Genomic DNA, 24225 nt, shown 5'->3' on the forward strand with positions numbered 1-24225 from the left:
TACACACTGCGCATGTTCGCCGGTGTCAGCAAAACCTGCGCATGCTCCTGGCTGTCCGCGGAAACTGCGTGTGATCTTCTTTTGTTGGGCCAATAGGAAGCCCTGGAGGACCGGAAGGAGCGTGGTCCTCCTGCTAACCAGAGACACTACTATTGTGCCTCTCTCTGTCTCGCTCTCAATCACAATTTATGGAGGGGACAGATTCTGGAAAAGTTGGGCCAGGTCTGTGTCTCAGTTGGCAAACTCATGGAAAATGCAGGACCATAATGTGAAATGATAGCATTCCCTTGCGGGGTGGGGAGTGGAAGCGAAAAGGAGATGCATTGTTTAAATGGTGAGAAATTGGGATTTGGAGAAAGTGAGGACTGTAAATGTTGGAGATCAGAGTCGAAAAGCACAGCAGATGAGGCAGCATCTGAGGAGCAGGAGAGTCAGCATTACAGGTTCGAGCCCTTCATCAGGAATGTGTATAAAGGGGCCTCAGCGTCCTTCCATACCAGTTGTCAGATAGGTGCAGCAAGCAATGAGCAAGGCAAGTGGTATATTAGCAAGAGGAATTGAGTTCAGAAGTGGGATGTCTTCCTGCAGTTATGGGATCATTGAATATATTCAAGGCTGAGTTCATTTGATTTTGGAACAACAAAGAAGTGGATATTTATGGGGGAAGGCAAGAAAATAGTTTTCAGACCATTGCAGAACAGTTACTGAGTCAAACAGCACAGAAACAGTCCCTTCAGTCCAACTACTCCATGCTATGTTCTCAAACTAATCTAATCCCACCTGCCAGTGTTTGGCCTATATCCCTCTGTCACAAAGCTGGTCCTTCTTCCCAAGGATGCTGTGTCATTGTTTTTTTTCAGAGGGGTGGTAAAAAGACTCGGGCTCCGAAGCGACTGTTTTAGTACAGAGATGAAAAACGGTATTGGGAGGCATTTTTGGTCATATATGAACAGATGAGACTTGAGGCCAAAGCTTTTATGTTTTAGAAGTGACCTGTACAATGAAAGGGGAATGGTCAGTCCTGAAAGCTGAAGTCTCGTTTGGTGAGTTAAGCAGTGGACTGTGTGGAGAAAGGCTGCTAACACTGTCTCCTTCTGCCCTTCTAACTTCAACTGTAAGCCTCTGTTTCAGTTTTACTTTGTTTAAGGGTTTTTTTTGGTACTGTTGTGTACAAGCATTACAAAGAGTGTTAAGAGTTTCTCCACAGCTTGTACTTTATTAAGTAAAGTTTGGTTGTTCACAGAAGTTGGCGTATTGCAGTGTAAGAAGCTCAAGCAAAAGAACTTAACAAAGGAACCTAAGGGATAAGTCTTTCATGCAGAAAGTGGCGTGTTTAAGGAAAGAGCTGTCAGAGTAGGTGGTGGCTGCTGGCGACCGAAGGGTCTGTTTCTGTGCTACATATCTCTATCGCTCTGGCTTGCCACGAACACTTGCCACATCTATATGTTCAGTTTCTCTCTGGTGTCAGTGTCAGTGCCATGATGTCTCATTCTTAACCGGACTGGCAGTAATGACTTTTGTAATCTTTTCTTACAGACTATCTGAAGACAGAAGTTTCAAAGTCAACAGATAAAGGGCTTATGTCCAAAATGTTGATTCTCTTGCTTCTCTGATGCTGCTTGCCGTGCTGCGCTTTTCCAGCGACGCATTTTTTGACTCTGACCCTCCAGCATCTCCAGTCCTCACTTTCATATCAATGTCTGACAGTCACTCGATCCATCAGGACCGCAACAATTTTCAACTATGATTCTGTGAGAAGGAGCAAAGCTTTCTTTTTGGTTCCTGTTTGAGTAGGGGGGCCTGGTTGAAAGACCCTACTGTTGCAGCGCACTGTGTGTGGAGCCTGAAACAACTCTACTGCGTGGAAAGAATAATTCACTGCGGGGTTGTACACGTGTGTGTGTGTGTGTGTGTAGCTGAAACTTCGGCCATGGAGAAACCCAAGGAAACACGTCCCGTTGAGAAACCATGGGAAGTGTGGCGACTGCGGGAAGGGCTTCCGTGTCCCACCTGTCCTCGCGGCTCATCAGTGCAATCACACTGGGAAGAGGCCGTTCTCCTGCCCCGAGCAGGCAAAAGACTTTACTTGCTCCCGTGTCCTGCTGGCCCAGCAGCATATACAGACTGGTGAGAGGATGTTTCACTGCTCCATGTGCGGGAAAGGGTTCACTTGGGTGGACAACCTCCAGACCCACCAGCGATTCCACGCAGGGGAGAGGCTGTTCAGTTGCCATGAGTGCGGGAAAGCCTTCAGCAATTCATCCAACCTGTTGGCCCATCAGCAGGTCCACACGGGGGAGAGGCCCTTCAGCTGCCCAGAGTGTGGGAAGGCCTTCAGTAAATCCTCCAACCTGCTGGCCCATCAGCGGGTTCACACGGGTGAGAGGCCCTTCAGCTGCCCAGAGTGCGGGAAGGCCTTCAGCAATTCCTCCGACCTGCTGAGACATCGGCGAATCCACACGGGGGAGTGGCCTTTCGCCTGCCCAGAGTGTGGTAAGGCCTTCAGCAATTCCTCTGACCTGTTGTCCCACTGGCGGGTCCACACCAGGGAAAGGCCATTCAGCTGCTCTGAGTGTGGGAAGGGGTTCACCCGCTCCTCCAAACTGCTGGCCCACCAATGGGTCCACACCGGGGAGAGGCCGTTTGCCTGCCCCGACTGCGGGCAGAGGTTCACATTGTCCTGCAACTTGCGGAGGCACCAGCAGGGGCACAAGTGCATCCAACAATCAGATTCCACCAGTGATGCTGCAGTGGGTCACCCTCCAGAGCTGAACCTCCTGCCTATTCTGACAGTGGGTGCAGTGGGCTTTTGTTGTTTTGTGCTGGACTCACCCTCTTTCCCACCTCCCCCCCCCCAAACCCACCTATGTGGCTCAGGGGTGGCATGGTGACTCAGTGGTCAGTACCACTGCCTCATGATGTTCACCTGGGTTCAATTCCATCCTCAGGGTGACAGTCTGTGTGTAGCTTTCACGATGCCCCCCCCCCCCCCCCACACACACACACACATCTGTATGGGTTACCTCTGAGTGCTCTGGTTTCCTTCCCCTGGTCTAAAGGTGTGCAGGTTAGGATGGATTGGCCCATCTAAATTGTCCCATAGTGTTCAGGGATGTGTAGGTGTGGTGCATTAGTTGGGGTAAATGTAGAGGAATAGGGATAGGGGAATGGATCTGGCTGGGTTACTCTGCAGAGGGCCAGTGTGGACTTGTTGGGCCAAAGGACCTGTTTCCATAATATAGGGAATCTAATCTTAAAAAAAATTCCTCCAAGCGATACTGATAAAATATGCCGAGTTGGACAAAGTATCCCATCAAGTTTGAGACAAATCCAGAGTTGAAGAAGTCGGAAGTCACACAACACCATGTTACAGTGCAACAAGTTTATTTGAAATCACAAGCTTTAGGAGCTTTGCTCTTTCATGAGTGCTGCTCCTTCATCAGGTGCCATGTGACTTCTGACCTTGTCCACCTCAATTCAACACCAGCACCTCTGCATCACAGTTGACGAATGAGATTGGATTTTATTCGGCCTGATTTAGTGAGAAGTTCATTTGGAAACTCAAAATTGTCAGACCTACAAAGAAACGCGAATCATAGAGTCCTACAGCAGGAGACAGGCCCTTCTGCCCAACATGTTCCATGCTGACCAAACTGTCCACCAACACTAAGCCCATTTCTCTGCACTTGGCCATTTCCTTTCATACCTTTCCTATCCACGTATTTGTTCAAATGCCTTTTAAATGTTGTTAATGTACCCAGCTCAACCACTTCCGCAGGCATGTCATTCCATATGTGTACCACCATCTGTGTAAAAACAAAAGTTGCCCCTCACATTCCCTTTTATTCTTTTTCCTCTAACCTTAAACTGATGCCCTCTAGCCCTCACTTCCCCAACCCGGGGTAAAAGTGAGTGCATTCACCCTCTCCATGCGTCTCACGATCTCTTCACTTCTCTAAGGGCCTCTCTCAGTCTCTAATGCTCTAAATAAAAATATCTTAGCTTGTCTAACCTCTCCCTTTTACACAGACCCTTGAGTCCTGGCAACATCCTTGTATATGTCTTTAGCACTCTTCCAAGTTTAATAACATATTTGTTATAGACACTGCCCTGTCTACCTATTTTGTTGGAAATATAGGACCTCACCCAAACTGAATAATCTGCCTGATGGGACAGGAAACCACTTCCTTTCTTGAGAGACAGTCTCCTGGAGAGAACTGGCTGGCTGATTGAGTCCACACATTTGCCTAAGGTGGTGCTCGAAACCTTTATCATCTTTGGGATGGATCCCCAATCATGACTCCAGTGCTATGGAGTCATGCAGCCTGGAACAGACCCTTCAAACCAGCCAGTCCATGATCCCCAACTAAACCCGTGCCACCCATCTGCTCCTGGCCTGCTAACAGTTTGTTTACAGTTTTGTTCATTTGTTCAGCGTGAGAGTTGGATAAATAAATTGCTGATTGTTGATTTTAAAGTGTTGGGGATTTACTCTTATCACTAGAGCAGGTTACACCACTTTTCATGCTAAATTTACAGATTATTGGGTGACACGCTCCTCTGGGTGTTTCTATTTGAGAAAGGTGGTGCTGTCAGCCTTCGCTTTATAAGGGTATTGACGTGATGTACTGCTGAATGCAATGGAGTCAACATGAATCCCAGCCTCTCACTGTGGTTGTGGGTGAATCGCCTTAATTTGGCTCTTAACTCAGAAACTGCACACAATAAACTGCTGAAACAATGATTTACACTTTATTGTATGTAGCAACCAAAAATAAAACTCCTCAAGTAACCAAGTTCAACCTCACTCACAACTTGGCTATCACCCAATCGATGGCAGAATTTAACTGAGTTTCCACCAACAGTATCTATCTCTGGAAGTGTCCAGGGATTCACTGCAGTGTTGTTCTTCCAAGTACTGCTGCTACATCATTCTGGAGTTAAATTCTGCTGGAGATTCCTCGTTTTCAAATCTGTGATGTGATGCTTCTTTAGATTCTAACACCAACTCCCCACACTTCTGGAGTTCTCCGGTCTGTAGCTTACCTTCTTATCCTCGAGGTTTAGTGCTTTGTTTGATGCAGCCTTTCCTGCAAAAGACCCTTTTACATCAGGGCTTTCCTTTTACAGACAAACTTAATTGTCTTTTAGTCATGAGGTTATTAAACACTTAGCTCATCTGTCCCAGGAAACAGCTTGTTGTTTTGCGTCCTTCTTCTCAGGGATGGTTAACTAGCAGAAATTTGGCCATTCAGCCCATTGAGTCTGCTCCGAGAATTGGGTTGAGTAACATATCAGCCATGATGGGGCTGAATGGCCTAATTTCTGCCTCTGAGGTCTTCTGATGTAGTAGTTTCTCAGTGGCTCTTTTGATTCTTGGTCCAGAAAGAGTTCCTGCTGACTCAGGGAGTTTGGAAAGTTCTGCAGTTTAAAGGACCACACCACATTCCCCTCTGCCTCCTCCTGAGATACTGGCAATTCCCAAGATCCTTTGGTATCCCTGAAAACAATTGAGGTGTCTGGAAATCTCTGCTGCTACTCTAGAACAGAAGGATTATGGGGAGAAAATTCAGAAATCTGATGTGCAAAGAGATTATGGAGTTCTACTCCAGGATTCTCTCTCAGGTTGAGTCAGTGGTTAGGAAGGCAAATGCAATGAAGGCATTTATTTTGATCAGACTCGAATATAAAAGCAGGGATGTACTTCTGAGGCTCTGTGAGGCTCTGGTCAGGCCACAATTGGAGTACTGTAGGTAGATTTAGGCCCCATATCGCAGGAAGGATGTACTGGCCCTGGAACATGTTCAGAGGAGGTTCACAAGAATGATCCAGGAATGAAAAATTTAACATATGAAGAACATTAGAGGACTCTAGGTTTATACTTCATGGAGTTCAGAAGGATGAGAGGGGATCTAATTGAAACCTACAGAATAATGAACAGCATGGATGTTGAGAAGATGTTTCCATTGGAAGGAGAGACTAGAACCTGAGGGCTCAGCTTTCACTTCAAGGGAAGACTTTTTAGAACAGAGGGGAGAGAAACTTCTTCAGCCAGTGTGGTGAATCTGTGGAATTCACCGCCACAGAAGGCTGCAGAGGCCAAGTTACTGAGTATATTTTAGACTGAGATAGATAGGTTCTTGAGTATCAAGGGGATCAAGGATTACGGGAAGAATGGGTTTGAGAAACATAGCAGCCATGATTGAAAGGTGAAGCAGATTCAATGGGCTGAATGGCCTAATTTCTGCTCCTATGGTCTTATGATATGCTGATGTGTGGAGGGGTGAAAAAAAGAGATGTAGAGAAAGACAGTTAAGGTGAAGCTCGATAGAGACGAAGGAAATATAAGAATTGTATGATAAATGACAGAACACATAGGAGCACTGGCATATAGAGGGATCTGGGCCTTTAGATCCATGGAAGTGGGAATGCAGATGGGCACAGTGGTCAAGAAGGTACACAGCACGCTTCCTTGAGTGTAAGAGTTATGTTACAGCTGTTTATTCTGGCCACATTCGGAATATTGTGTGCAGTTCTGGTCACTGTGCTACTGGAAGGATGTGGGTGCTCTGGCAGGAGGTACAGACAAGGTTCACCAGGACATTGCCTAGTCTGGAGGGCTCTCGTTACGAGCAGAGGAAGCATAAACCTGAATTGTTTTCTTTGGAAAAACAGTGGCTGAGAGGAGACCTCGACAAAATGATGAGACACACAGATTAGCTGGACAGGGGTGGCAGGGTAGCTCAGTGGTTCGCACTGACGCCTCACAGTGCCAGGGACTGCGTTCGATTTTAGTCTCAGACAACTATCTGTGTGGAGTTGGCACATTGTCCCTGCACCCCACCTCCCATGTCTGTGTGGGCTTCCTCTGGTGTTCCGGCTTCCTCCTACAATCCAAACATGTATAGGTTAGGGTGGATAAGCGATGCTAAATTACCCATAGTGTCCAGGGAGAGGCAGGTTAAATTGGATTGTCTGTGTGTAAATTGCCCCAATGTTCAGGGATGTGTAAGTTCGGTGCATTAGTCAGGGGTAAATGTAGATAATAGAGGTAAGGGAACGGCTCTCTATGTGTTAATCTTTAGAGGGCTGATGTTGACTTGTTGGGCTGAATGGTCTGTTTCCATGCTGGAGGGATTCTATGATAGTCAGAGTTGATTTTTGCCCTCCACAGTGGAAAGGTCAACTAAAAGAGGGAACAACTTCAAGGTGATGGGGGGCCTGTTTGGGGGAGAAGTGGTGGGGGTGGGGAATTTACACAGAGGGATGGTGGGTTTCTAGAACACACTGCCAGTGGAGGCAGTGGAAGCAGGCACCTTAACAACGTTTAAGGTGTATCTTGATAGACACATGAAGGGGAGGTAAACAAAGGAATAGAAACCACACATGGGCAATAAATAAGTAAGGATTAAGAATTAGCACAGGCTTGAGGGGGTGTGTGCGCCTAAACCAAGTGAGAAGGGCCTGTGACTGTGCTGTATTGTATTGATACAACTTTCACTCACTATTCGAAAGTAGAGTGTTCCTTTCATAAGCCAAAATGGCCTAAAGCGAAGAAGCAATTACCATAAATTAACTTATATTATATCTTTCTTTGTAAAAGCAACAATCCTCTTCGGATTTCTTTCGGTTTGTGAGAACAGGTATTAATGTAGGTCATTTGTAAAAGTGAAGTAGTGTAAAGTGAACTTTTGAAAAGTGAAGATATACAATATTATGAGCCCTGAAACAACTGCAAATCAGGCTTTTAGAGCCATAAACATTCCATCAAATATGCAACATATACCCCAGACTTATCTGTCTTATATTAACACACGGTTGTCTTACATTTCCAGAAGACTCAGATTTAAGTTTTAAGTGTGACTTTTTGTAAAAGAAGCCATCTTTTGGACTCCTTCCATACCATACTGACTCTATTACTGGGAATACATCCATATTACACCAGGATTCATGGATCAATGACGTGAGGCTTATCTTTACCCTCTTATAATTTTCTGTTGCATAAATGTTTTGACAAATGCCAACGCTTTTCACCAGTCATAGAGTCAGAGACATAAAACACAGAAACAGATCCTTCAATCGAACTTGTCCATGCCGACCGGATATCCAAAATTAGTCTAGTTCCATTTGCCATCACTTAGTCCATATCCCTCTAAACCCTTCCTTTTCACATACCCATCCAGATGCCTCCACCACTTCCTCTGGCAGCTCATTCCATACACGCATCACCCTGTGCAAAAAAAGGTTGACTGCAAGGATCCTTTTAAATTTTTCCCCTCTTGCCCTAAACCTATGCCCTCTAGTTCTGCACTCCCCCTATCCCAGGGAAAAGACCTTGTCTATTCACCCCATCCACACCCCTCAAGTTTTTATAAACCTCTTTAAAAAACACACACTCAGCCTGCGATGCTCTATGGAAAACAGCCCCACCTTATTCAGCCTCTCCTTGTGGTTCAAACCCTCTTACCCTGGCAACAGCCTTGTGAATCTTTTCTGAATCCTTTCAAGTTTCACAACATCCTACCTATAGGAGGGAGACCAGAATTGCACACAATATTCTAGAAGAAGCCGACTGAAACTGACTTTTGCAGAGTCTGCTCCCTGCTTGGATTCACACTCTCTACCTCCCGTTGTTGCAAGTGAACAGTTCTTCCCCCCTTCTCTCTCTCCCAGGATAAGGAATGGAAAGGGGGAGAATTGCTTCATTCCCAGATTTTGCCCAGAAGAGCCCCCCTATTGTCTGAATGCACAAGTTGGACCATGAGCTTCTAAAGCTACTGCTGCTCCCCTCTTTCTCTGAATGAAGATTGAGCTTCACCCTTCCTCTGTCCAAACATCTGTGAGCACAGCACATTTTTGTTGAAGTAAGGCATCTTTCCTGAATGTTACAATTAAAGGGATGCCTTCCCCTTAATACTCAAAGGGATGGTAAGTCAGAGAAGGACCACGCCTTGTGTTGTGTGGCATGTGTGACAGTTGCAACAGGATGTCCCAACTCCTATGCTCAATTCAAAGTTTGTGAGAAGATTTGTAGCTCGGGTGCTTGTTGTTGTGGTTCTGTTCACCGAGCTGAATTTGTGTTGCAGACGTTTCATCCCCTGTCTAGGTGACATCTTCAGTGTGAAGCGCTTCTGTGATGTTTCCTCCGGCATTTATAGTGGTTTGTCTCTGCCGCTTCTGGTTGTCAGTTCCAACTGTCCACTGCAGTGGCCGGTATGTTGGGTCCAGGTCAATGTGTTTGTTGATAGAATCTGTGGATGAGTGCCATGCCAGAGAACAGCCAGGGAATTCCTAGAGGTATGGCCTCTAAGCATTTTTCCAGCACCACATTTTTCAACTCTGGATCTGGGACAAGGTGTGTGGTGTGGAGGTGGGTGGAGGGAGGGGAAATAAGGAAACTGGTGAAATCTACATTGATCCTATGTAGTTAGTGGGTCCCAAGGCAGAAGACAAGATCGTGGGTGGCACGGCAGTTAGCACTGCTGTCTCGCAGTGCCTGAGACCTGGGTTCAGTTCCCGACTCAGGCGACTGACTGTGTGGAGTTTGCGTGTTCTCCCCGTGTCTACGTGGGTTTCCTCCTGGTGCTCCAGTTTCCTCCCACAGTCCAAAGATGTGTGGGATGAGTTGGCTATGCTAAATTGCCCGTAGTGTTAGGTAAGGGGTAAATGTAGGGGTATGGGTGGGTTGCACTTCGGTGGGTCGGTGTGGACTTGTTGGGCCAAAGGGCCTGTTTCCACACTGTAAGTAATCTAATCTAAATGTTCTTCCTACAAGCGTTAGGTAGCTAGAACTTGGAGGGGGTGGCAGCAGAGTATTTGCATGTTCTTGACAGATTGGGAGGGGGAGTTAAAGCATTCAGCCACAAGGCAGTGGGGTCGTTTAGTTTTGGCATTCCAGAGCTGTTCCCTGAAATGTTCTGCAAGTTGGTGTCCAGTGTCCCCAATGTGGCAGAGACCACATCAAAAGCAATGGACATATCAATAAATCTTATAAACAAATTGTACAAATCTTAGCCTGCCACAGTTATTTTCTTTAATTAAGTTAAAGAAAATTTTAATTAAATTGGGTGACTACATGAAATGGTTTGTTGGTCAGACTCAAATCATCCTCAAATGAGACAATGCCTTTAATATCAGAGAAATGCTTTTTTTTGTTAGAACTACAAGTTCTTGATTTAATTGACATCTGCACATTCAATGTCAAACTCTGACATCAGAAATGACATGGCACCATTAATTTTTTCTTACAATAATCCAACAAACAAATTAATAGCACACAGTCAATACCAAGTCTCATTAATATGAAATTAAATTTGACCAAATAAAATGTATAATCGAGATGAGAGATAACAAATGGGGGAAGGACAGAAGGTAAGAAATGCAGCATCATAGAAGGTGTTCCTCCAGGGAGTGTATTTTACCAACTACAACTGCTCAATATAAACAAACACTCTGACATGATCCTCCGGTTTTAATGTAAACCATACCCCCATACAGTAGGTACCATTTAAATAAGTTAATAGATACAAGCCTTGAGTAAATCCAGCCTCCAGCCGGACCCCCCGCTTCTTGGAGCTCGGACCTTCCTCCAGCTCCGGGGGGTTGTTGAGCTCCTGGGCTCCGGCCGCCGCCGAAGAAGCCGCGGGCGCCGGCTCTCTCTCCTCCACCGCCGACAGTTTTAATTTGTTTCCCCGTTCACCCGGTAACCGTCACCTCCCCCTTCCCGGGCCCCGGGAATTATACACAAATAAACAATAAACACCACCGGGGACTGCCTCCTTTTCTTCACAACTTTTGCTTGAAAAGTTCCGACTTTAATTTGAAATGTATTTTAAAGGTATTTTCTGAGGTAAACGATGCCTGTCTGCCCCCCTCCCTCCGTCAGAAACCGCAGCCTCGCGCAGCAATCTTTGTTTTTCTTCTTCTTTCCGTCTCCTTCTGTGACACGTATCATCCACGCTCCCTCCAATCAGAGCGCACCTGTCTCCACCTGACCAATAGCGGCCGCGTTTGCGTGTCGTGTTGTCCCACCCTCTGCAATCTCTCTCTCCGATTAGTCGGTACCGACCACAAGCTTTGGGATTGGTGGGGAATGTCACAAGCGGCTCAGTGTATCCGCCCTTTTCATTCCCGTTCATTCATTCAACAGCAGCTGACCCAATTTACTGCAACGGGCTCTGGGGCTATAGCGGTAGTGTCACATATTCAGGGGCAAGATGTGATTTTTAACGATTTAAACTGTGGCACCTCCACATCCATTCATTCAACCGAAGAGGACTCAATTTACTGTAATGGGCTCTGAGGGTATAATATTTGTATCCCATCTTGAGAAGAAACCTCTCCCCTTTCATTCAATAGAAGAGGACATATTTGCTGCAGAGGGTTTTATATTATGGCGCAGTGGTAGTGTCTCTACCTTCGAGCCCTGAAATCCCACTGCTACGAGGATGCGTGATAACAAATTTTTTAGTCATAAGTCACCTGACACCAGATTATAGTCCAGCAGGTTGTTTGGAAGAGCTTACAGAAATATATTAAATTCTGAAAGAAATAGAAATAGAATGTTGCACTGGTAGGTGAGACTAGGATAAGAGTGCATGACCTCAAGATTAGAGGAAGCAGGTTTAAAACTGAACTGAGAAGAAACTTCTTCACCCAGAGGGTTGTTAATATATGGAATTCCTTGCCCAGGGAAGGATTTGACATTACTCAACAATCAATAGAAGCAGTAGATAATTCTTTTATTTTTTCTCAAGAACATAAGGGATATGGTGAAAACGCAGGTAAGTGGAGTATAGTCCACGAAAAGATGAGTCATGATTTTATTGAGTGGTGAAGCAGATTCGAAGGGCCGGAAGGCCGACTCTTGCTCCTAGTTCTTATGTTGAAATCACAAGCTTCAGCAGATGAAGTCATGAAAAAACAAGTGCAGGAAAGAGAATTTAGATAAATGAAAGACAGAGCATCTCGACGGTCAATTACTTACTCCCATTCCTATTTAGGATGATCTCACTATACAGCAAGTGGTGTGTTTTCCATTGTTTAAAAACAAATATTTAAGATGAACAGTTTGTTTTTCCTCACTTGGACACATTGTGACCCATAACAATTTATATAGCACTGTGAATATCATAAACCCTCTCATGAGACATCATAGGAACAATTCAAAACTAGATTTGTCACTGAGTCACTTAAATAGATGCTAGAAAGGAGAAAAAATCCCAACATGTGCAGGATGCTAACGAAAAGTCAGCAACCTGAAATGGTAACAGGAGCAAGTGAACAGCCCCAGTCAGGAAACTCATATTCTGACGTCCACTACAGTACCTTGTACTTTTCTTCACTGAACACTGCAACTGCTTTCCTTTTCAGTTTAATGATCCACCTCTATTTTGAATACCGTAATTGAATCTGACTCCAACACACTCTCTGGCAGACAGTTCCAGAGGTCAAAGTATTTTCAATCATTAACAAAGTAAGTTTTGGATCCGTCCCAAAGACAATTCTGATGGACTTTTGCTTCCAAACATTTACAGTAAGTTCTTGGCATGGACACATTTCCAACTTAGTAGGTTTATTCAAATTTTATAACATATTGGGAGTAGCACACTGCTTAGCATTGCTACCTCACAGCATAAGGGACCCAAGTTCAATTCCAGCCTCAGGTAACTGTCTGTGTGGAGTTTGCATGTTTTCCCTGTCTGCACAGGTTTCCTTCCACAGTCCAAAGAGGGGCTTCGGTACATCTGTGTGGACCTCCTCCAGTTAACTGAGGGCAATGGGGCACTGTGAGGATCAGTAGATCAGACGATCAGTCAGCAAGTTCTCTCCAGGAGACTTGTCTCAAGGCAGGCAACGGTTTCTTATCTCATCCATTCTCCTACCCTCCACAAACTCCACACAGACAGTTGCCCCAAGGGTGGAATTGATCCTTGGTTCCTGGTGCCATGAGGCAGCAATGCTAATCACTGAGTCACCATGCCACCCCTGAGCCACCGTGGGGTTGCAGTCCAACGGAAAACAAATACATTGCACCAACTCTCCCACTGCACCCACTGTCAGGAGAATCAGTCCTGGGGGGGACTCACAGCAGTGTCAGTGGTGGAATCTGATTGTTGTGAGCGCTGGTGCCCCCGCTGGTGCTTCCGCAAGTTGCGGGAAAATGTAAACCTCTTCCCGCACTCAGGGCAGCTGAAGGGCCTCTCCCCGGTGTGGACTCGCTGGTGCTTCAGCAGAGCAGAGGAATCGCTGAAGGCCTTCCTGCACTCAGGGCAGCTGAATGGCCTCTCCCCTGTGTGGATCCGCTGGTGGGTCAGCAGTGTGGAGGAGCGGGTAAAGCCCTTCCCGCACTCTGGGCAGGAGAACGGCTTCTCTCCGGTGTGAACGCGCTGGTGCCTAAGCAGGGCAGAAGAATTGCTGAAGGCCTTCCCGCACTCGGGGCAGCTGAATGGCCTCTCCCCCGTGTGGACCCGCCGGTGGGCCACGAGGTTAGAGGAAACAGCAAAACTCTTCCCGCACTCGGGGCAGGAGAACGGTCTCTCGCGGGTGTGGATCCGCTGGTGGGTCAGCAGGTTGGAGGGCTGGGTAAAGCACTTTCCACACTGGAGGCAGGAGTACGGCCTCTCCCCAGTGTGGACTCGCTGGTGCCTCAGCAGGTGGGAAGACCTGCTGAAGGCCATCCTGCACTCAGGGCAGCTAAAGGGCTTCTCACCCGTGTGGACCCGCAGATGGGTCAGCAGAGCGGAAGAGCGGGTGAAGCCCTTCCTGCACTCAGGGCACGAGAACGGCCTTTTCCCGATGTGGACCCACTGGTGCCTCAGCAGGGTAGAGGAATCACTGAAGGCCTTCCCGCACTCAGGGCAGCTGAATGGCCTCTCCCCTCTGTGGACCCGTTGGTGCTTCAGCAGGTCCGAGGATTTGCTGAAGGCCTTCCCACACTCAGAGCAGGGGAAGGGCCTTTCCCCAGCGTGGACGCGCTGGTGGGCCAGCAGGTGGGAGGAGTAGGTGAAGCCCTTCCCACACTCAGGGCAGGAGAATGGCTTCTCCCCAGTGTGGACTCGGCGGTGGTCCAGCAGGTGGGAGGAGCAGGTAAAGCCTTTCCCACACTCGGGGCAGGAGAATGGCCTCTCCCCGGTGTGACTTCGCCGATGAATCTCCAGGACAGAAGGGGCATGGAAGCCTCTCCCGCAGTCGCAACACTTCCACGGTTTCTCCACAGTGTGGGATTCCTCTGGTTTCACCATGGCCGCAGCTACAGCCCCATGTATGGCCCCTGCCCACAGTAAATTCCTCTTTCCTGGCCGTATAACTGTTTCAGGCTTTACACAAAGTGCGCTGTAACAGTACAGACTCTCATCCAGTCCCGCTGATGCTGAAAATGGTCTGAAACAGGAAGCAAAATGTTTTGCTCCTTCTCACAGAATCATAGTTGAAAATTGTTGAGGTCCCGATGGATTGAGTGACTGTCAGACATTGATGTGAAAGTGGGGACTGCAGAGGCTGGAGAGGAGTTGAAAAGTGCAGTGCTGGAACAGCACAGCAGGTCAGGCAGCATCCAAACAGCAGGAGAATCGACGATTCAGGCATAGGCCCTTCATCTGTTGATTTTTAAACTTCAGTCTTCAGATCTTCAAATACTCTGGAAAGAGAGATTACAAAAGTCATCACGGTCAGTCCAGGGTAGAAATTCAGAACAAGCTACTCCACTTTCTGCAGAACATTTTTTTCTTTTGCTGTTCCACAAAATTGAAAGCATCCCACTCTCTCTCCTCCTACTCTATTCTCACTCAACTCAAATTAATTCTCCTGAAGGTGCTGATTCAGGATCTTACAGGGACAGAAAAAGCAAAAATGTCAGGACTGACATCTTCGAATTTTGGATAACACCACATGAAAGTTAATACCTTTCAGGATATTGCTGACAGTGAGCAAGTCTGATTTTGGGAAGCAAAAGAAGTGTAAATTCAGGTTGAACCTGCAATACAGCTTCTTGATAAAAAAAAACAGACCTGAATTGGTTATCGTCCCTGTGGTGGGTTGTGGGATGTGGAGGGTGGAATGAGACATGAAGGCATTGACGCAGACAACCTGAGAGAAACTAAACATATGGACATGGCAAATGTTCGTGGTAAGCCAGAGTCAGATGTACAGCACAGAAACAGCCCCTTTGGGCCAACCAGATATCCTAGCCTAATCTAGTCCCATTTGCCAGCACTTGGCCCATATCCCTCTAAACCTTTCCTATTCAAATACCTATCTAGATACCTCTTAAATGTCATAGCTGTATCAACATCCACCACTTCCTCTGGCAGCTCATTCCTTATACACACCACTCTCTGCCTGAAAAGGTTACTCCTTAGGACCCCTTTAAATCTTGCCCTCCTCCACTCTAAACCTTTTACCCTCTAGTTCTGGACACTCTCACCCAGGGAAATGTCCTTGTCTATTTACCCTATCCATGCCTCTCATGATTTTATTAATGACTCTCAGTCACCCCTCAGCCTCTGGTGCACGAGGTAAAACTGCCCAGCCCATTCAGTTCAAACCCTGGCAACATCGTTTTAAATGTGTTCTGAACCCGTTCAAGTTTCACAACATCATTCTGAGAGGAGCGAGACCAGAATTGCACACAACATTCCAAAAGTGGTCTACCCAATGTCCTATCAGCCACAACACAACTTTCCAAACTCATATCCTCAGTCAGAGGATTGGGAAAAGTTTTCAAAACCCACAAAAAGACAACCAGGAAAGAATGCAGGGACAAACCAAATTTGAGGGTCAGCTTGGAAGCATCAATGAGAAAATGGCGCACTGGGTTTATTACTACCCATTCTTCTTGAGTACGTATACGTATTTCTCTTCTGCTCTTCGCAGTTCCTCTGTGCTGCAATGTGTGGTGGCTCGTTGAAATAATCTGATGCAGCTTCGTTTGTGGGTGTTGGGATGATTGTTTCTGTAGTTATGTATTTGGTCCGTGTGTATTGTTTCCTGTAGACGCTAGTTTGAAGTTTCCCTTAACTGTTTGCTCTACTGTGACATCTAGGAATGGCACTTTGTTGTTGTTCTCCTCCTGTTCAAACCAGGAGCCCCCCTCAGGCCCACAGTCTCACTACCTGGAACACCAGTATACAGACTAGTCAAAGGCCTCCAGTGAAGACGAAAACACTGAGTAGAAGATTCATGCCACTCCATTCACTCCACCCAAGAATTCCTGAACACCAAAGACACCAAGATAGAAGAGGATGAAATAATGCTGTCCTTTGACTTAACAGCCCCGCTCACATCCATGAACATCAACATGGCCAAAGAAACACTGACTACACTACAAAAACCATCGAAGACACAAACACCAAACAGCACCAACTTCATCAGCAAAGATGACATTGTCAAGCTTGTGGACCCGTATCTTATCACCTACTTCACATACAATAATAAGCCTTACAAATAAATCAACAGAACACCCATGAGACCACCAATATCAAGGTTCCTAGCAGAAGCAATAATGCAGAAACTTGAACAAACAGTCCTCCCAACGCTCCAACCCAAAATTTGGGTCCACCACAGTGATGACACCTTTATCATCACAAAATGAAACAGATTAGAGGAAACCTACAACACCATCAACAATATCCTTACTGGCATAAAATTCACAAAAGAGAACAACAACAAAGTGCCATTCCTGGATGTCAGTAGAGTGAACAGTCAATAGGGAACTTCAGACTAACGTCTACAGGAAAACAACATACACAGACCCAAGTACCTAATGCAGAAGCAAATCATCCTAAACAAATCTGCATCAGGACACTCTTTCAACGAGCCACTACATACTGCACCACCCAGGAACTATGAAGAGCATAGTTATACAGCATATTCAAGAAGAACAGGTACCCAATAAACCCTGTCCGCTGATTTCTCAACAACAAACTCAAACAAGCAGACACATGCACAGAAACCCCAGCCACATTACCTTACATCAAAGACATCGGTCAAGTGTGAGGTTGTCCATTTTGGAAGGACAAATAAGAATGCGGAATACCGGGTTAACGGTAGGGTTCTTAGTAAGGTGGAGGAACAGAGGGATCTTGGGGTCTATGTTCATAGCTCTTTGAAAGTTGCCACTCAGGTGGAGAGAGCTTGTAAGAAGGCCTATGGTGTATTAGCGTTCATTAGCAGAGGAATTGAATTCAAGAGTCGTGAGGTGACGTTGCAGTTTTACAGGACCTTGGTGAGGCCACATTTGGAGTACTGTGTGCAGTTCTGGTCGCCTCACTTCAGGAAAGATGTGGAAGCTTTGGAGAGGGTGCAGAGGAGATTTACCAGGCTGTTGCCTGGAATGGAGAATAGGTCGTATGAGGATAGGTTGAGAGTGCTAGGTCTTTTCTCATTGGAACGGCGAAGGATGAGGGGTGACTTGATAGAGGTTTATAAGATGATCAGGGGAATAGATAGAGTAGACAGTGAGAGACTTTTCCCCCGGGTACAGAGTGTTACAAGAGGACATAAATTTAAGGTGAAGGGTGGAAGGTACAGGGGGGGATGTCAGGGGTACGTTCTTTATCCAGAGAGTGGTGGGGGCATGGAATGCACTGCCTGTGGGAGTGGAGAGTCAGAATCATTGATGACCTTTAAGCGGCAATTGGATAGGTACATGGATAGGACAAATGTTCGGCACAACATCGTGGGCCGAAGGGCCTGTTCTGTGCTGTATTGTTCTATGTTCTAAATAATGTCTAGACAACTCAAACCTCTCTGCATCATGGTAGCCCACAAACCTACCAACACACTTAAGCAGCAGCTAATGAACCTGAAAAAAACAAATGTTATTTACAAATTACCATGCAAGGAAATATAGACATAGACTCTGTCCCCATAGTTCTCGCTAGCAAGAAATGCTGGGATGAGACAAGGAAGGTTTTTTTCAGTCAGAAAGAGGTGACTCTGCGGAACTCATTGCCACTGAAACGAGGCAAGTAACTGAGTGCTTTTAAAGCAGATAAAGATAGGCTCTTGATTAGTAAGGACATCAAGGGTTACAGGGAGGATGCAGGAGAATGGGGTTGAGAAACATTGGCCATGATCGAATGGTGGAGCAGATTCAACAAGTCGAATGGACTGATTCTGCTTCTGTATCTTATGGATCTGTAACCACAAAGATCGGACTTAGTTTTCACGACTTTTACTGTGTCCCTGTCGTATTTATAGCAAGCGTGTGGCAATACGTTGAAGATTTCTCAAGCTAGATCTTCTAATTTGATATCAAATATTGATAATTGGAGCTAATATTAGAGAGAGTAAAGGTGCTTATTTCTTGGATAAATAAACCTGTCATGCATTTTAAGCTTAAACCTTGCATACTTGCGAAATTAGAGTTGCCATTTTGCCCGCTGTCATCAAATCTCCAATTATACTTCCCTTCCACTTGATAACCCATTTTGGGAAATAATAAACATAACTGAGGTTTTGTGTTTTATGCAAGCGCTTTAAGCTTTTGATATAATGATTTTAAGCCATCTACACAGAGTGTGATTGAATTTCTAAACTTAAGTAACAGCCTTATTGTTATTTGTGTCACTCACATAACTGTAATTAATGTAAAAATTGAATTAAACTTATTGAAAATAACATATTTGCTGAATTAGAGTCAGCATTGTTTTCATCGCTTTGTCCATTATTCCCTTTCACCTTATTACCTATTTTAGAGAAAGAAAAAGATTGCACATGTTTGAACATTTACTTTTTTTGGCAATATTATAAAATGAAGAAAGCAGTTCAGTCAGTCAACTTCAATCTTCATCCAGTCACTTTTTAGAAAAGGTTTTGAGCAGTTATAAAATAATAATGCAAGATTACCTAATTTGCAGCATTGCTTGAGACAGATTTAATAGTACAAGAAGTTATGATCTCGATTCAGTAATGTCTTGATTTGAACATAGTTTAAATTAAGCAAAGGGTGTTGCAGAAATTGAAGTAATTGTGAAAATGTTACCAGGGAAAACATTGGATCAAAAAAAAATCTGGTTTGAGTTTCTTCTTTGGGTATAAACAGATACTGGATCCAAGTATCCTCCTAATTTTCTAAAACTATGCCCACAAAATGAACACAATGCAACCTCAATAAATCAGGCCCAAAAGAAATTCAGAACCCACACTAATATATGGCAAGGAGGAAAGTTTTAGACTACAGGGCAATAAAGATGGCTTGGTCAGATGAGCAGAACAATGGCAGATGGAGTCCAATCCTGAAAAGATTGAGATGATACATTTCAGGAGGATCAACAGGCAAGGGAGTACATGATGAATCGCAAGAACTTAGAATGTACTGAAGATCAGAGAAAGGTATGTGTTCATAGATTCTTGAAGGCAACAGGACATGTGGATTAAATGGTTAAGAAGGCATATGAAATACTTGCCCTGAGTAGTAAAAGCACTGAACATGAGAACCAGGAGATCATGATGGAACTGTACAAGACATTAGTTGGGCCATTGCTGGAGTAGTGGATCTGGTTGTCACATTATTAGAAGGATGTGATGGCACTAGAAAGGGTGCAGAAGGGAATACTAACCCAGGGTGGTGCATGTTGGCGGGTTTCAGCTATAAGAGTGATTAGATCGGCTGAGGGTATTTTCCTTAGAGCAGAGAGGACTGGGTGAGGACCTGTTTGGATTGTACAGATAAGACACTTAGGGTCTAGATAGGAAGAAACTTTTCCCCTTGGTGGATGACTTCAGCAGTTCAGACAGGGAAAAACTTTGTTCTTGTGGTGGTCAGTGGAGACTTAATCAAGTATTAACTACCAGTGCATCTCACATAGATGTTGTATAAATAAAGATCTTATTGATCACTATTGACAAAATTAAACCTATTGATCTGACTCTTTACAAAATAAGAACATATTTTAGTGCATAACATTTTCCCATAATACAGACATTTGTAGTAGTGCAGTTATGTGAAAAAAAATCTGCGTTGTTAATTTAGTTTGTTGCTCCACTTCATAAATGTTGTTTTCATTTATTTTGAAACATCAACCCTTCCACTCTTTCTAAAGGTACTTGACACTTTAATTTCTTTTTCTTTGCCAATTTTCTTTCACCAACAAAACCATTCACTTTTTTGGCATTAGGTGGGGGAGCTCTGCCAGTTGACAATTTCTTGCTAAAATTGTTTCACTTGACATGGGTGTTGTCAATAAATGACAGCAACAGCAACAGCTAATATGGATGAGAACATTTCAACAAAATTATACCAAAGTGCTTCACATTATGTATCACCCAAGTTGGAGAAACGTGAGGATCTCCTTCTCGGCCTTTCCCCTCGGCTGAGATGTGGTGACCCTCAAGATAAACCACCACCAGCCATCTCTAATGAGAGAGAACAGTCTAATCCTCTGGGAAGACTGTGATGAATGTGTTTAAAGTTGAAAGACTGTTGAAATAGAAGGGAGCGGCATGGTGGCTCAGTGGTTAGCACTGCTGCCTCACAGCACCAGGGACCCGGGTTCAATCCCATCCTGGGGCGACTGTCTGTGTGGAGTGTGCATAATCTCCCCGTGTCTGTGTTGGTTTCCTCCGGGTGATCCGGTTTCCTCCCACAATCCAAAGATATGCAGGCTAAGTGAATTGAACATGCTAAAATTGCCCATAGTGGTACATAAGTCAGGGGTAATTGTAGAGGAATGGGCTTGGCTGGCATACTCTCTACAGGGTCAGTATGGAGTTGTTGGGCCGAAGGGCATATTTCCACACATAGGGATTCTATGACTGTAACAAACACTACATCTGACAAACAGGTATAAAACTAGCCACCTGGATATATAAACATCAACTAGCCACAAAAACACATGATCCACTATCACTAGTATCTTTACATACAGACAACGGAGGATACCATGCCGACTGGGACCATCCTATGACAAGCCACCATCCTATAAGCCAACCAGAAACACACAAGAATTCCTCGGAGCACGTCATTCCAACTGGAAATCTATTGATTTGGACCCCATCTATTATGCTCTGAGAAAAAGAACGGAAATGATATCACCCACCCTAAGAAACCAAAAGACATAAATAGAAAGCAGGACATAGTACCAGCGCTCCACTAAACTCACTGATGATGTTATCTTGTATGGTGATGAAACATTTGAAAATGACCTTCCAGCTCAGCGAGCAAACTTACATCCAGAATGAGAAAATTCCCATTGACACAAAGGCTGCCACAAAGTTGGAATTCTCTCCCAGAAATATCAGCTGATGGTGCCCTCACCAAGAGGGATGCTCGCGCTCGCCGCCCCAAGACAACGTGCGTCTTACCCTTACGAATATGGCGACCGGTTGCCCCCAGAGGTCCTTCCCCAAACAAAGTAAACACTGGGCCTGTGGAGCTTTTATTCACGGCCTCAGGCCTTCCCTAGGAGTTGATAAACTCCCCAGTCTCCCTCCTCCCACGGTTTCCAATCCTCCCCTGTCTCACTGTCTCCTCTCGGTAAAAACAATGACTGCAGACGCTGGAAACCAGAGTGTAGGTTAGAATGGTGCTGGAAAAGCACAGTTCAGGCAGCATCTGAGGAGCAGGAAAATTGACATTCCGGGCAAAAGCCCATCATCAGGAATACAGGCAGAGATCTTGAAGGGTGGAGAGATAAATGAGAGGAGGGTGGGGGTGTGGAGAAAGTAGCATAGAGTACAATAGGTGAGTGGGGGTGGGAAGAAAGTGATAGGTATGGGGGGAGGGGTGGTGGAGTGGATAAGTGGAAAAGAAGATAGTTAGGTAGGACAAGTCATGGGGACAGTGCTGACCTGGAAGTTTGGAACTGGGGTGAGGTGGGGGAAGGGGAAATGAGGAAATTGTTGGAAGTCTACATTGATGCCCTGTGGTTGAAGTGTTCCGAGGCAGAAGATGAGGCACTCTTCCTCCAGGCGTCTGGTGGTGAGGGAGCAGCGGTGAAGGAGGCCCAGGATCTCCATGTCCTCGCAGAATGCAAGGGGGAATTGAAATGTTGGGCCACAGGGCGGTGTGGTTGATTGGTGCGGGTGACTCAGAGATGCTCCCTAAAGCGCTCTGCTAGGTGTCCAGTCTCCCCAATGTATAGGAGACAGCATCTGGAGCAATGGATACAATAAAGGATATTGGTGGATGTGCAGGTAAAACTTTGATGGGTGTGGAAGGCTCCTTTAGGGCCTTGGATGGAGGTGTGGTCGCAGGTGTTGCAATTCCCGCGGTGGCTGGGGAAGGTGTCAGGATAGGAGGGTCGGTTGTAGGGGGGCATGGACCTGACCAGGTAATCACAGAGGGAACGGTCTTTGCGGAAGGTGGAAAAGGATGGGGAGGGAATATATATCCCTGGTGGTGGGGTCTGTTTGGAGGTGTCGGAATAGTCGGCGGATGATTTGGCTTATGCGAAGGTTGGTAGGGTGGAAGGTGAGCACCAGGGGCGTTCTGTCCTTGTTACGGTTGAGGGGTGGGGTCTGAGGGCAGAGGTGCGGGATGTGGACAAGATGCGCTTGAGGGCATCTTTAACCACGTGGGAAGGGAAATTGCGGTATCTGAAGGAGGCCGCCATCTGGTGTGTTCTGTGGTGGAACTGGTCCTCCTGGGAGCAGATACGGCGGAGGCAAAAGAATTGGGAATACGGGATGGCATTTTTGCAGGAGGTAGGGTGGTGAGAGGTATAATCCAGGTATCTGTGGGAGTCGGTGGGTTTATAAAATGCCAGTGTCAAGTCGGTCGTTATTAATGGAGATGGAGGGGTCCAGGAAGAGGAGGGAGGTGTCAGATGGTCCAGGTAAATTTAAGGTCAGGGTGGAATGTGTCGGTGAAGTTTGCTCAACATCCTCGCGGGAGCACGAGATGGCGCCAATGCAGTCATGAATGTAGCGGAGGAAGAGGTGGGGAGTGGTGCCGGTTTAATGACGGAAGATGGACTGTTCTATGTAGCCAACAAAGAAACAGGAATAGCTGGGGCCCATACGGGCACCCATGGCTACCACTTTGTCTGGAGGAAGCGGGAGGAGTCGAAGCAGAAATTGTTAAAGGTGAGGACCAGTTTGGCCAGATGAATGAGAGTGTCGGTGGAAAGGTACTGTTGGGGACGTCGGGAGAGGAAGAAAAGGAGGGCATGGAAGCTTTGGCCATGGCGGATGGAGGTGTAGAGGGATTGGATATCCAAGGTGAAGGTGAGGCGTTGGGGGCTGGGGAAACGGAAGTCTTGGAGGTGGAGGAGGGCGTGGGTGGTGTCTCGAACGTAAGTGGGGAGTTCCTGGACTGGGGGGGGGGGAAATAGGACAGTGTCGAAGTAGGTACTCACTGTCCCCTCTCCCCGGGCGCTCAGGCCTGGCGACCTCTCCGGGATGTTTCCGAAACCTGTCTCTGTTCTAAAGAGAATCACTGGACACGTAATGTTTCCTCGGAGTCTCTTGACACATGCAGCCAGGGCTGCTCAGCTTTTCCAGCGGTTTCTGTTCTTGTTCCTTAAGCCGCCGGCGCCATTCCTCGCCCACACTCAGTAACACTGTCTTTGTCCCACTACATGACCCACACTGCACATGCGCCAACTCACACGGGGCTGGATGACCAGACCGTGATGTCACCCCGCGTGTCGTGGGCGCGGTTCGACGAGGCATCCAACCAATCGGAGACAATGGGGGCGGGGCGAATGTGTTCCCTTCTCCCTTCGGCGGCCACCTGAAAGGTGGGTTTTTCTTTAAGTTTTAACGTAGTTAAAAAAAATTTCAGTCTTTTCCGAAATGTTATTCCAGACCTCGAAAGATGAAACATTGGAAAACTTGCAAACATAAACGAAGGGATAGTAAAAAAAACGAATAAAGGTAAATTACGAAAGAAACCTAGCGCAAAATATCTAAAAGAATAGCAAAAGCTTCTGTTGGCATGCTAAAGGGAACAGAGTTACTCAAGTCCCTTGGAAGATGAAACCGGTGAGTTAATAGGAGGAACACTGAAATGGCAGAGATGCTAAGCCAATCCTTTTCCTCAAGCTGGAGGACAATAGTACCATTCCTATTGGAATGGACAAGTCAGAGATGATAGAAAGGATCGACCTTAAACAATAACATTGAGAGGGAAAAGGTACACAGCAAACTATTAGGATTGAGGGCAGACAAGTCCCCTGGGCCTGACGGCCTACATGCCAGGGTACAATATAGACTTCAGTAAGGCGTTTGACAAGATTCCCCAAGGGGGACAAGTTCGCAAGGTTAGGTATCATGGAATAC

General features: G+C 46.0%; 2 protein-coding genes across 2 annotated transcripts; one reads left to right on the top strand and one right to left on the bottom strand.

Moving 5' to 3' along the window:
• The first annotated feature begins 144 nt into the window (after positions 1–144).
• On the top strand, positions 145–4477 carry LOC132807138 (gastrula zinc finger protein XlCGF49.1-like). Its single transcript, XM_060821460.1, has 2 exons — positions 145–222; positions 1537–4477. Exon 2 carries the CDS (start codon positions 2136–2138, stop codon positions 2889–2891), a length of 756 nt encoding a protein of 251 aa, XP_060677443.1. The 5' UTR covers positions 145–222; positions 1537–2135; the 3' UTR covers positions 2892–4477.
• An 8076-nt stretch (positions 4478–12553) lies between these two features.
• Positions 12554–23522, bottom strand: LOC132807135 (zinc finger protein 239-like). The gene is made up of 2 exons (XM_060821453.1): positions 23301–23522; positions 12554–14638 (listed from the first exon to the last, which is right to left on the bottom strand). Exon 2 carries the CDS (start codon positions 14241–14243, stop codon positions 13068–13070), a length of 1176 nt encoding a protein of 391 aa, XP_060677436.1. The 5' UTR covers positions 14244–14638; positions 23301–23522; the 3' UTR covers positions 12554–13067.
• Positions 23523–24225: the final 703 nt, after the last annotated feature.

This window comes from Hemiscyllium ocellatum (assembly GCF_020745735.1).
Source record: "Hemiscyllium ocellatum isolate sHemOce1 chromosome 27 unlocalized genomic scaffold, sHemOce1.pat.X.cur. SUPER_27_unloc_1, whole genome shotgun sequence".
NCBI lineage: Eukaryota > Metazoa > Chordata > Chondrichthyes > Orectolobiformes > Hemiscylliidae > Hemiscyllium > Hemiscyllium ocellatum.

Excerpts from the sequence above, each read along its gene's own strand:
- LOC132807138 (XM_060821460.1), top strand. The coding sequence starts at position 2,136 with ATGTTTCACTGCTCCATGTGCGGGAAAGGGTTCACTTGGGTGGACAAC.
- LOC132807135 (XM_060821453.1), bottom strand. The coding sequence starts at position 14,243 with ATGGTGAAACCAGAGGAATCCCACACTGTGGAGAAACCGTGGAAGTGT.